Source organism: Carassius carassius, chromosome 3, assembly GCF_963082965.1.
Source record: "Carassius carassius chromosome 3, fCarCar2.1, whole genome shotgun sequence".
Classification (NCBI taxonomy): Eukaryota; Metazoa; Chordata; class Actinopteri; order Cypriniformes; family Cyprinidae; genus Carassius; species Carassius carassius.
The window spans coordinates 29,296,064-29,308,594 of NC_081757.1; the positions used below are offsets into that span (position 1 = coordinate 29,296,064).

Sequence of the window (12,531 nt, forward strand, 5' to 3'; positions counted from 1 at the left end):
ATATATATATATAGCAAATAAATTCTGTTCTTTCTATTCATCTAAGAAAAAATATTCTCCATGGTTTTCACAAAAATATTAAGCAGCACAACAGTTTAAAACATTGATAAGGATAATGAATGTTTCTTGTACACCCACTCAGCATATCAGAATTATTTCTGAAGGATCATGTGACACTGAAGACTGGACGAAGGCTTGCTGATAATTCAGATTTACGTCACGGCAATGCATTACATTTTAAAATATATTAAAAGAGAAACAGTTAATTTATTGTAATAATATTATAACTATTTCTGTTTTCACTGTTTTTGATAGATAAAAAAAAAACTAATTGCAGACTTGGTGAGCATAAGAGAGCTTTTAAAAACTTTTAAAAGGTCTTATCAATCCCAAACTTCTGAACACTAGTGTATATCCAACTTATGCCAGGGTGTGTGCCCCTTGAACAGTTCTTTAACAATTTGGCAATCAACATTACTCCACAGAAATGTGCCCAAAGACTTACAGAGGTGTATGAAGAAAGCTCCCCACTGCTGTGAGCTGGCGTGAAAGTTTCCTCCTTCTACGTGCAGGTAACGTGTACTGACCGTCTGCGAGCGAAGTCGGTTAAATAACGCCACTTTCGTTCCTGATGCTATACAGACTGCACACAGGAGAAGGAACAAACCACAGAGACTTCAGACAATGTTGTGTGAATCAAAAGCCCTGTCTACTATCCCATTTCCATATTTCTTATATAGCAGGACGTCATTCATTCAAAAACTGTCAAACGGTTGTAAATGCATTTCCTTCAAGTGGGTGGTGAATATACTCACGGTCTGCGTTTTTGAGGGACTGTTTTTTTTTGGAAGGTTTGGAGATGACCTTGATCCTCTTGCTGAGGAAGACGCCGATGTCTGCGCTGTTCCCGTAGAACATCTTCACCGACAGCATGAAGTGCTTGCGTTTGTCTGAGTCTGAGATGTACAATGTTTTGGCTGTGCAATAGTTCTGCAGGGAGGAGGCAAGATTGGTGTATTCATGAGAAAAATGATGGGATGCTAATGGTATTGATTTGGCTTAGTAGCTCGTCATTTTATTCTGGCAGCACATCTCTCTGTGTGTCTGTGTGTGTGTGTGCGCAAGCACATTACCTTGCCCTCTAAGTTTAGCTGTTGCATCTCCTGGTCACTGTTTCCGATGCCGATGAAGGCGCAGGGCTGGGACTCCTGCTCAGAACAGCCGTCTCGCTCCATCTGCTCCCTCTTCTTCTTCCATCCACAGCCCATCAGATACACACAAGGGGGAGGACAGAAAAACCTAAAACAGAACATAATTTGAGTGATGCTTGATCATGAAAAACTCACTGGCATGGCAGAATATAATATAGTAAATATATTTAGACAAAATATATTTATTTATTAAGATATCAGATACAGTGGGTACAAAAAGTATTCAGACCCCCCTTAAAATTTTCACTCTTTGTTATATTGCAGCCATTTGCTAAAATCATGTAAGTTCATTTTTTTTCCTCATTAATGTACACACAGCACCCCATATTGACAGAAAAACACAGAATTGTTGACATTTTAGCACATTTATTAAAAAAGAAAGACTGAAATAATCACATCACAAATACATAAAATGCTGCTATTGGTCAGGAATTAATGAAAGAATGAATGAAATGCTGTTTTGGGCAGAAATGGATGGATGAATAAATATTTAAAAACAAACAAACAAACTAATAAAATGCTGCTCTTGGGCAGGAATAAATGAATGAATTAATATTTAAAACATAACTAAATCAAATAAAATGCTGCTTAGGTGAATGCGAGAATAAATGAATCAATGAATCAATCAGTCAATCAATCAATCAATCAAATGTTTAATAAGCATCTAGGCAGAAAAATAAATAACATTAAACATTAATTATATTAAATATTCAACTTCAACAGATTCTCCAAGATTTGCATTAATAAGAAAATATACAATTATGAACACAACTGTAAACTGAATGAATGTACAGCAACTGTACATTACACATCAAATGTACATGACCTATCAGGATGACTTCAGATCAGCACTAGGTGGCAGCATAAGTGTAGTGTTGATACAGCTCTCACTTTCAGGACACACGCACGAAACCACCATCAGACAGTCAAAAACACACAGAATCCAAACCCAAGCTAACCTGAGCACAAGGCACATTTCAGATCCCCCACCAGAGTTTGAATGTTATGTTATCTTTGCTCATCTCATGTTTTTTTGTGACCTACATCATCAAAGAGATGCTGGAGCGAACCAATATCAATCAGCATGACCTTGAAAGCAGAAGCACTTGACATTAAAGCCGTGATCTCTGTGGGTGACGTTATCAGCTCACTGCACCTCATCTTGGAGAGATGCTTGTCTAGACATGAGGCGGGGGAATACTCATGACACACAACTGCAGCTAATATCCGAAAACTGGTGCAATAAAAGGGGAATAACAGCGGTTCCACATCCAGTCAAACTGAAACATGCTGTAGACATGAGTTGGGGGCAGACCCAACCCCAATCATGTTTCACCTAACACATGACGGCCTCATTTGTACCGTTTAGCATATTCTGTACTGGTGCTTCTGAAATGAAAAAGGAAAAGACAAGTCTGAAGTCTACTTTCACATCCTAATAGTGAAAAATCATGTCTTAGACTGGACCACCGGCCTAGGGGGTTTGATCTGTATCAATCTGCCACTGACAAGATAGGAATAAAACTGTGCTGGTTTAATCTACCTAACATTTATAAAGTAATTTCAATGATTATCACCTTGTAAATCTACATACCAATTTAGCTACAAAGAACATAATAATGCATTAGGGCATAGGGCAGTGCTATGGGGTCAACAGGGTGTTCCGGGTGGTTTTAAGGGCGTTGCAATAGTGTCAGGTCAGAGGTGCTATGGTGTTTACCAGGGCGTTCCTAGGTTTCCTGGGTGGTTATCAAGGCACTGCTGTATAGTTGCTACACTGTCTTTGGTGGTTTACAGGGTGTCATGGGTGACGGTTAAAGTATTGTTATGCAGTTGTCAGGGTGGTTGCTGGGACATTTCATGGTTTTATTGTCTGCTAGGCAAAAACTGTAAATCAAGCTGTTAGTTCTAATAGTAGGAGCACACCTCTTCTTAACAAACCACATTATTAAATGAACCACTTGCGTTCGTAGCACTGGGACGAGTTAGCAACATTAAAAGTAACCATTAGCTGTTTTAAAAGTAAACGGGGTCACAACAAGGACATGCAAAGAAGCAGAACTGGTGAAATAAGTCAAGTGCTTCACATTCATTTTCAATTGAAGCTAAATGATACACTTCCTAGTCATAAACCATCTCTGATTACAGAACACATGTATATGATTTCATGAAGCACACATTTTTGTTCTTTCTGGCTCTCATCTGGTATTCTGTCGCTCTTGACATGTGTCCAGGTTTTGGCTGTGCTGTTCACAAATAACAGCGCTGTCTCTCTGCCAAATGAGGCAGAGCGAGCTGTAACCGCGACATCAGTTCCCCAGACACTGTGTTTCTCTACAGTTATCATCTTGTCTCACTTTCCGCTGACCTTCTCTCCTTCACTTCCCTGTCTCATATCACCTCGCCTCCTTAATCATTTCTTTTCTCTTTCCTCTCATTATTTGGTTTCTTTTCTTATCAGCTTCTCTCTTACTCCTTTATTTCTTCCCAAATGTTCTTTCCTTCTCTTGTCCCTTTAACTCTTCATCTTACTGCATTCTTCTCTAAAAAACTAATTTCCCCACCTTAGGGAAGAAGAGATGGACGGGGTTTGTAAGGGGTTTCACATAGCCATGGGATACATTTTTTTTCTCCCAAAAACAGATAGATAGAGAGCTTAGAAGTGGAACACGGGGTTAAAAGTGAAACTTTATTAAAATTGCAATGCTCATGGCGTAAGATGCTGAAAACAATGAGACACAATGCAACCACCAGGGATTAAATAAGAAATATGGTAAAAGTTAAGTATTTACACTTATCCCCTCCCAAATCATTTACATTTCATCTCATGATGAATATCATGAATTATAGTTGTCATTTACCTTTTTTCATTGCCGTATGATTTCTGTGCAACTTTAGCGTGAAGGATGAGCACAGTTTGGTCTCCTCGTTCCTTCAGGTAATTCCGCATGGCTTCTCTGAAATCACAAAAGCAAAAGAACCTCATAAGACAGATAGGAAATTTGAGAAATTCTATAGCCAAGTACTCAATTAAAAATGTAATATCCAACATTTCTTTTTTTTTAACTTCACATATCAACTTTGAAATTCAATGTGACGAGAGGGGCGGGGCCGAGAACCGTGGGACAGAGCAAGGCCGGTGGAGTAAATGCTAATGCGCGACACCTGCACCACTCACTGGTCTCGAGTCCCACGGAAGAGCAAATTAAAGTTTTATTTAATTGTTTGCCGGTTCCCGCCTCCTTCTTCCCAGGATTCAGCACCAATGTAACAAACTTTCGTAGTCACGGGAAGGCGGCGAGAATGTAGGAATGAAAATCCCGCTTTACAGTTTAAAGAGCCAATCGTCTGATTGTTTATTCCATAACTCACTTGCACATAAGTTGGACCAGCACTTTTTAAGCATTATTTGAATTGTAGGGCAACAATATATGGAGACATTGTTGTCAGATGAATTTAAGTATGTTAATAAAACAGAATTTCTACAGAATTTTTGTCCTTCCCCATTTTAGTTGTTGAATGGACCTGTACTTGCAAACACAATTATGGCTGCCAAGTGACCTGACTTGGACTTTGGTGTAAAGGTATCATAGATAAAACAAAAATCCATTACTGAAACAGGCAAGATTACATTTTTGAGAAGTACCTTCATAAATACTGCAACTCTATACAACTTCTACTTGGCTTTTTACTCATGTGTTTTAACTCATATGCCACAGTTTTGAGTTTTTAAAACACATCCTTGTGTTTTAGACCTGTTAAACCACTTTTGAAGTGCAATTGTAGAGGGTTCTGGTAAAAGCATGTGGTGTATGCGTGTGTTTCTTTAAAGGGAAAGCTTTCTGAAGGCCTGTATGCGCTTCAAAACCCAAATCTCCAGAGCTTGACTAGAAACACAGGCCCAAGTTTGATTAGCCAATTCTCTGGTGAGTGCAACTATGTGTTGCTTGCAGAAAGCACACAAACACTGTGGCCAAAAACCTCAGCTTTCCAGCTGGGGGTCTTTAAAATAAAAAGAAGGGGAAGAGGGGGGTAAGAAAAAGGGCAAAAGGACTGCAATGTGTGTGTGTACATGTCAAACGGCGCAAAATCTCTTAGCTCATGATCGAAGAATTTCGATTTCGTGTCAGTGTTCCAATTACCTCAGTTAACTAACGAAAAACATCCCAGCATGTGCAAACTTAATTTAGCTCGCTAAATGTGGACACTCTGGAAGTATAGTGCATTTCAAGGAAACATAAAAAAAAAAAAAAAAAACGTACGTTACACACAAGACACACATTCAACGGAATTCTAAACAGAAATATTCTGCAGGAAGATGAAAAACACTGATATGTAACAGGCCGTGTGTTGGATAAAAATGCTCACGTAGATGCTCACACACTCCCCAAAAAAAACAAAAAAAACACGCCCATTTGCACAGATGTCAGTGACACCTGACACGTCAAAATGCTCAGAGGGACACAGAGACGGGGAAATTGTGGGGGGGGGGGCAGCTTACACACACACACACACACACACAAGCAGCTTCCCTTGGCCACGCAAATGTCTCACACACGCTGAAGTTAGACAGGCTTTTGTTATGGAAAGCAAGGGGGCCTTGTGACATGAGGGTGGGAGGGGAAGTACGAGAGGGAAGAGAGGTGAAAGGGTTGTGCTCTGACAATAATCCTTCTCCTACAAGACGAGAGACAGGCTCCATGCACCAAGACTAACAGCAGGACTAATCACTAACACTTAAAGTAAATGTAAATTCACACACTGGCCTAGTCAAGTTACCACCAGCAAATGTGTATACCCACAGTGAGAACAAAATGCAACACCACACATGTGTCATTAAAATAGAAACAATCTTCTATAAAATAAAGGTGCATTTGGTAGTCTTCTGCTAAAGTATTACATATTAAGAATTGTTTTTTTTTATTCCAGTAATGCTAATACATTGTGTTTTTTGAGGAGAGCCATCTGAATGTTGTATACTGACATGAGTTGAAGTACACTCGAAACAGTTTCAATGCATTTCAGCATTTTGAAATCTTTGACAGAATCTTTACGCTCATTGGTTGTCGCTTCTGAAGGTATGTTAGTACCGTAGTAGTTTTTTTAGAGATGCAAAAAGAAAAATTAGACAGAACACACTTATTATTGTGCTTTACCAGCAGAAACAATGAATCAGTACCTGTTTGGTTAAAAGGTCTGAAGACAAAAGGTGTACCAACATGGAGTTTTGGTACTGTAGCCTGTGGCTTGTTCAGTTGGAGTCTAAAGGGTTAGTTCACCCAGAAAAAAAAATTATGTCATTAATGACTCACCCTCAAGTCGTTTGGACCTCGGAAGACCTACATTTATCTTCAGAACACAAATTAAGTTATTTTTTATGCATTCTGAGAGCTTTCTGACTTTCCTATAGACAGCAACACAACTGCAATGTTCCAAGGTCTATTAACCTAGCTAGGACATCAGTAAAAAAGTCCATGTGACATCAGTGGAAAAACAATAATAACATCAAGAAAACAATAATAACAATTTATTCAACAATTCTTGTCCCCAGGTTACTGACCTCTGACATTTTGAACGGAATCAGCGTTGTTTACGGTCAGCATTCACGCACTTTATCCTGAACGTAAACCACGCTGATTACGTTGAATACTTTCTGGGGTACTGGGGTCCAAATGGTAGAAGATCATTCTGACGTCAGAACACAGAAGAGTAATTCACGGCGGGTTCCTTCCAGATTTTCTTATGGGGTTTTATAATGGGTTTTTTTTCAATTTATGAGTAAAATAAAGCCTGTGGTAAGCATAGCTTGATGATGAATTTAAAAAAATTTCTACAATTACAATCACACAATCACAGCCCAAACGTTCTTATCTAGTCACTTATTAAAAATACATAATACATAAGTTTTATCAAATGAATATAACTGCTTCATAATGTTTGTTTTGGGTATGGGTGTGAGTAATTTACATTGTAGTACAAAATGTATTTTACAAAACAGATTTATTTGTTTCTTTCTTTCTTTAGTAGCCTGTATAAATTTGGCCAAAATCTAGAAAAGAAGTTGGCTGTGACTTAACTCAGCAGGTTATTGGCTTTACCAGATCGCTCCTTTTCCCTGTTCTTTTTAACTAAAGAAAACACTGTACTTTATTATTAGGCAAATTATAGGCAAAGAAAATTGTTTTAAAAAAAATAACATTATTAACCGGTATTTCTTCCACCGGAACCGGTTTTGGAACGGTAATGATATCAGAGGAACGCGGGAACAGAAATGTAAAAATATCGATTTTGCTCGGAGTGAACCGATTTAATTTATTTTATTTTTTCCGTTTTCATGCCCTGTACAAAACTATACAAAAAAAAACATCGTAAAAGTTATGTTTACCACAGGCTTTATTTTAAGTAAATTAAAAAAAAAAAAAACCTGATAAAACCCCATAGGAATTTTGCGAAGAAAACTGAACGTGTCAGTATTACATGCATGCCGTATTAAAGGGACAGCATTCCTAATTAATTACCTATCCATGTTAAACCAACAAATATTAAATAAATATTTTAAGTAAACCTAATGTATCTGAAAAAAAGAGTTTAATTTGTATCTCTGTCATATTTGTCTTATTATCTTGTTCTGCTTCTTTTTCAAAAAATTATAAATTATTAAATATACATGAACAACTATAATTTTTTATAAGATGCTCCCTTTTCACTACTATTGAAGGGATAGTTCACCCAAGAATGAAAATTGTCATCATTTATTCAAGTTTTTCCAAATTCAATCCTTGATTCAAATTTATCGTAGAGTACATAGAAAATAACTACCAAAATAAATGTTGGTAACAGCAGTTTGACTAAAAGCTGACAAAAATGCAATGACTTTTCGTTGACTAAAACTAGACTAAATCTATATAAGACTCATATGACTAAAATGTGACTACAACTGTTAAGCATTTTCATCTCATGATAAAGACTAAATCAAAAATTCCTGTCAAAATGAACACTGCTTCGCAGTCATGTTTAGTAACACATACAGCTGTGCACTCACCACAGTGCAACAGTAAAAGAGGAACCCTCTGAAACAGTGTTGAGCCACATCGTGTTCCGAACATTGTTTAAGACACATACACCGGTATTGCGGTAGGCATATAAAAAAATTATATCATAACAATAATAAATACTGCTATTCAGTATGAACCGGTATACCGCCCACCACTACTTTATATTATATATACACATATATTAAATAAACAATATATTTTTCTTAAATGTATACATGCATGTGTGTGCATTTATATATTCACAGTACACACACATTTTATGTACACAAAAACTTCTATTATGGATGAGATTAATCGTGCACTAGTAATTATTCATTTCTGTGGGTGGGGCTACCCAAAAAAGAGATGGCAAGACATGATCATGGATCGTTATGAAAATGAATAAATAAATAAATAAATGGCAGTTTATTAAAGATTATTGCTTGTCTTATTATGATGGTACTTCTAGTTAAAAAACAGTGTTTGTCGAAACCTACAGTAGTTTTAGTGTTACGCCATACACATGCTAAATGATTTTACACTCATTAAGAACGCTAAAGAGAAATTTAATCTGACAGGTTGTATACAGTTTTATCTAAGATCATGTATGTCAGTGAGCATCAGGAAGCGAGCGGATATTGAACTGTGCTGAACCTCCCAGACTCACGGGACACACACAAACGGTGAATTCCTGCAGATCTGGTGATGTCATCTTCCTCAGGCCCATGTCATCTGATACCTTTGATACTTCTAATAACCTGCCGTGTGTGCGTGCTCAGGAAAACAAGACTCAGTGGCCATCTCCAACACGGATTTGTCTTATGTACTTCAGAAAGTAAAGATCAAAATCTCCTCTCCTATCCACTGATAAAATGTGTAGAGACAAGCATGTGTGGAGCACATGAAATCAGCTGCACGTCTGATTCGTGATTACAGGCACCAAAGCACATTCCGAGACTTTCTACATTTCCCTCCAATGCTCAAGTGTTTTCACATCAAGAGGGTTCAGCTTTGATATCCGGCAACCTGACAATTCTCAAAAACACCAGCAGTGTTTACAAAGCATCTCAGAAGAGAGTTTATTGATGGCCCTCACCATTTGCAGGGTTGCTGGGAAAACCATCACACATCTTCTGTTAGCATTTTAATCAAAGACCTGACAGTATAGCCCTCAGCTAAATTACGTTATACCATTTGTTTCTTCAAAGCTGGGTCAACACGGTCAGTTAGTCAGTCGACCACTAAGATTGTATACATTTTTTGGCTTTTTTCCCCCAAAGATGCTTTGAATTTTGAGATGCAGCTTAACAGAGAGAGTTTTAATGTGCCACCATTGTAACTTTAGATGGTAAAACTCTTTAAATGCATGTCCTTTAAGCAACACAACCTCAGCCATTGAATCAGAACTTTTGTAACAAATTTACCATCTTCAACAAGACAATTACAGTCAGGCTTCATACAACCTGCTGAGAGCAATGTTCCTATTGTGCATAATCTACATACCTCCGTTTGTTTCTGATGACTATTATGGTTTTGTGCAATAAAAGGTTATACTCAGTTAGTCATTTATACTCACAGAAGGGTGCAAATGCACTAGCATTTTAACGTTTGGGGTCTTTATATAAAAAAAAATAAATAAATAAAAATAACCTTCTGTTCAGCAAGAATGCATTAAGTGCGGTCTTTTGTACTTAAATAGAAATACTTCCTATTTAACCACATCAACTCTGGGGACCCACCGGTGGGTCCAATATTGCATATGCCTAATTCTCAAAAAATCAAAATAACAGCTGAAGTGGTTAAAAAAATAAATAAAATAAAAAATAACAAATTCCCAAAAAAATATTAATGTTTTCAGCATAATAAGAAATGTTGCTTAAGCACCAAATCAGCGTGTGGGATCATGTCACACTGAACACCAGAGTAATGGTTGTTATAATGACCAGAGGAATAAATAATATATTATTTTTATTGTATTATTATTTTTAATAATACATTTTCAGTGTTACAGTTTAAGATCCAGCCTTTGCAAGCAAAAATGACTTTCAAAAACATTAACAAAAATGTTGCTGGCTCCAAGCTTTTGAAAGTTCTTGGTGGACGATGAACAAGCCTAATTACACAAAGCTTTCCAAGATGACTAGTTGTTCTGACAACCTACTGGCGACTTGATTTAGAAAATATATGCAGTTGTGTGTACGTTTCACAAATGCGATTAAGGATCAAAGATCACTTAGGATCTAAAACATACACCACCCAAATGCTAAAGTGGAAAACATATGATTTTAAGATTTTTATTCCATTGACCAACATCTTATGAGGAACATGTGAACCAAACGTGGCGTTATTTATTCCGTGGCTTATTGCACCTTGCAGTGCTGGTAAAATAAGGTCAGAAATAACACGCAACTCCATACAAGCGGTCCTGGAGATCAATCAGAGTTTTCCTGCGCACGCAAAGGTCTCGCACGCAAAGTCAAGCCACTGGGCCATGTGACGTCACGTGCTTAAGAGAAAAACCACAGACCTTCAGCTCTTCTGACAGCTTCCTCACGGAAAACACACACATATACTTAAAACAGTAGTGACTGATTGAGAAATGTTTAATTCAAACAGACCCGAAAGATTCAGATAGCTTATTTCCACCCCACTGAAGAGAAGAAACCCTTTCTTAAAAGGCATAAAATATCAAATTTAGAAACAGAAGACATAAGTAATAACAAGCAACCACAGCATTACACAGATGCCCATAAACACAAAGCTAGACACATCGGGGAAAGAAGTGGACAAGCCTTTGTGAGTCATCCGTTTTCAGCAACAGCATGATAAATATGGGCACTTCAACAGGAAGAGCTTTTGACACGCACACAAACACTGTACACGCAACAGCAAACCCGCAACAAATGAAATACTCTACACACACACACATTTTAATACGTTTCAAAACCACACGACATGAAAGTCAAAACACCACATTATACCAAAAGACCTGAAAGATGCAAATTGTTTTAGAAAGACAGAAACTTTACAATGGGAAAACCTCAATGTGACGTGAGCTACATAATTCAAGAACCATATTTCCAGTGATCTCTCAATGTATGTGTCACAGATGTGGAATTTAATCATTAAACTCTCTAAATGAATGGCTCCTATAAGCTCATGTCTCAATGCATCACTAGCCAAAAAAAATAAAAAAATTAGGTGCTTAAGAAACATTTTTAATTATTATAAATGTTGAAAAAATGTTGTGGTGCTTAAAATTTTTGGGAAACTATCACATATTTTTTTGCAGGTTACTTTGATGAATAAGTGCAAAAGAACAGCATTTACATTACAAATGTCTTTATTTCCACTTTTTTATCCATCCCTGTTGAATAAAAAAAAATCTTATTGACTCCAAACTTTTGAATGTAAACAGATGCACACTAGAAAAAAAAATGCCAAAATGAACTGTTGGCAGATATACATATTAAATTTTCTATTCAAATGAAAAATATTGGTCATTCATCTTGCACTAAGGGACATAAAGAAGTGTATGTATAATTAAAATCTGTCTAAGATTTGCATGTCCCTATTAGTAGCAAATTATGCCAAATAGTTCACCAAAGGCCATTTCAAATATTAATAAATAAGAATAAGAATACATCTAAAGAGATGGAGAGACAGTCCGGTTTTAAATCACTTTAGACAATAAAAAAGCAGACAGGGAGTTAACTGTAGGAGAAAAGTAAGAAAATAGTTAAAAGAGAGAAAGAAGAAAAGTATGAGTGACAAACTGCTCAAGTTAGTTCATGCCCAAATTTTGCAGAATTAGTAATACTGGCAAAAACTGTTACTTGTGCCAAAGCTGCATGTTTGAATGTGCACAAGACGAGAAGGAGAAGGTTTGTATAATACTCTGCCAGTTAATTGAGACTGTAGATGTTTAAAGAGGTTCATCTTCCTCCGGGCATGTCATATTATCTTTAGCAATGGGCTCCCCGACACACACACACACACACACACACACACACACACACACACATTTCATCACTTTATCCCCAAGTCATCACACCATGGTGCACATCTCATTAACAATAGACAGTCTACAGAAAGCATTAGACCCAAATTAACCTGATCTAAGCTGCTCCTAACCTGTGACTGAACTGAACAACACTTCAGTGAATTGTAAGCAGAATGCACAGAGACACCAGTCTTTATCTAATGACACTCAGATTCACAGGATGGGGCCCAGCGCAGACAGGGGCCGTGGAGCGGTGGCACTGTCCTGCCAGGGCGTGTGCTCT

General features: G+C 37.3%; 1 protein-coding gene across 1 annotated transcript in view; it reads right to left on the minus strand.

Annotated features, from left to right (window-relative positions):
- The window catches only part of rbpjb (recombination signal binding protein for immunoglobulin kappa J region b), a 44,578-nt gene that overhangs the window by 4,140 nt on the left and 27,907 nt on the right, over positions 1 to 12,531 (minus strand). The window contains exons 3-6 of the mRNA XM_059535604.1: positions 4,073 to 4,168; positions 1,134 to 1,299; positions 816 to 990; positions 506 to 643 (exon numbers count right to left, since the gene is read on the minus strand). Coding sequence (XP_059391587.1) covers positions 506 to 643; positions 816 to 990; positions 1,134 to 1,299; positions 4,073 to 4,168 — 575 coding nt within the window. The remainder of the gene's footprint in view (positions 1 to 505; positions 644 to 815; positions 991 to 1,133; positions 1,300 to 4,072; positions 4,169 to 12,531) is intronic.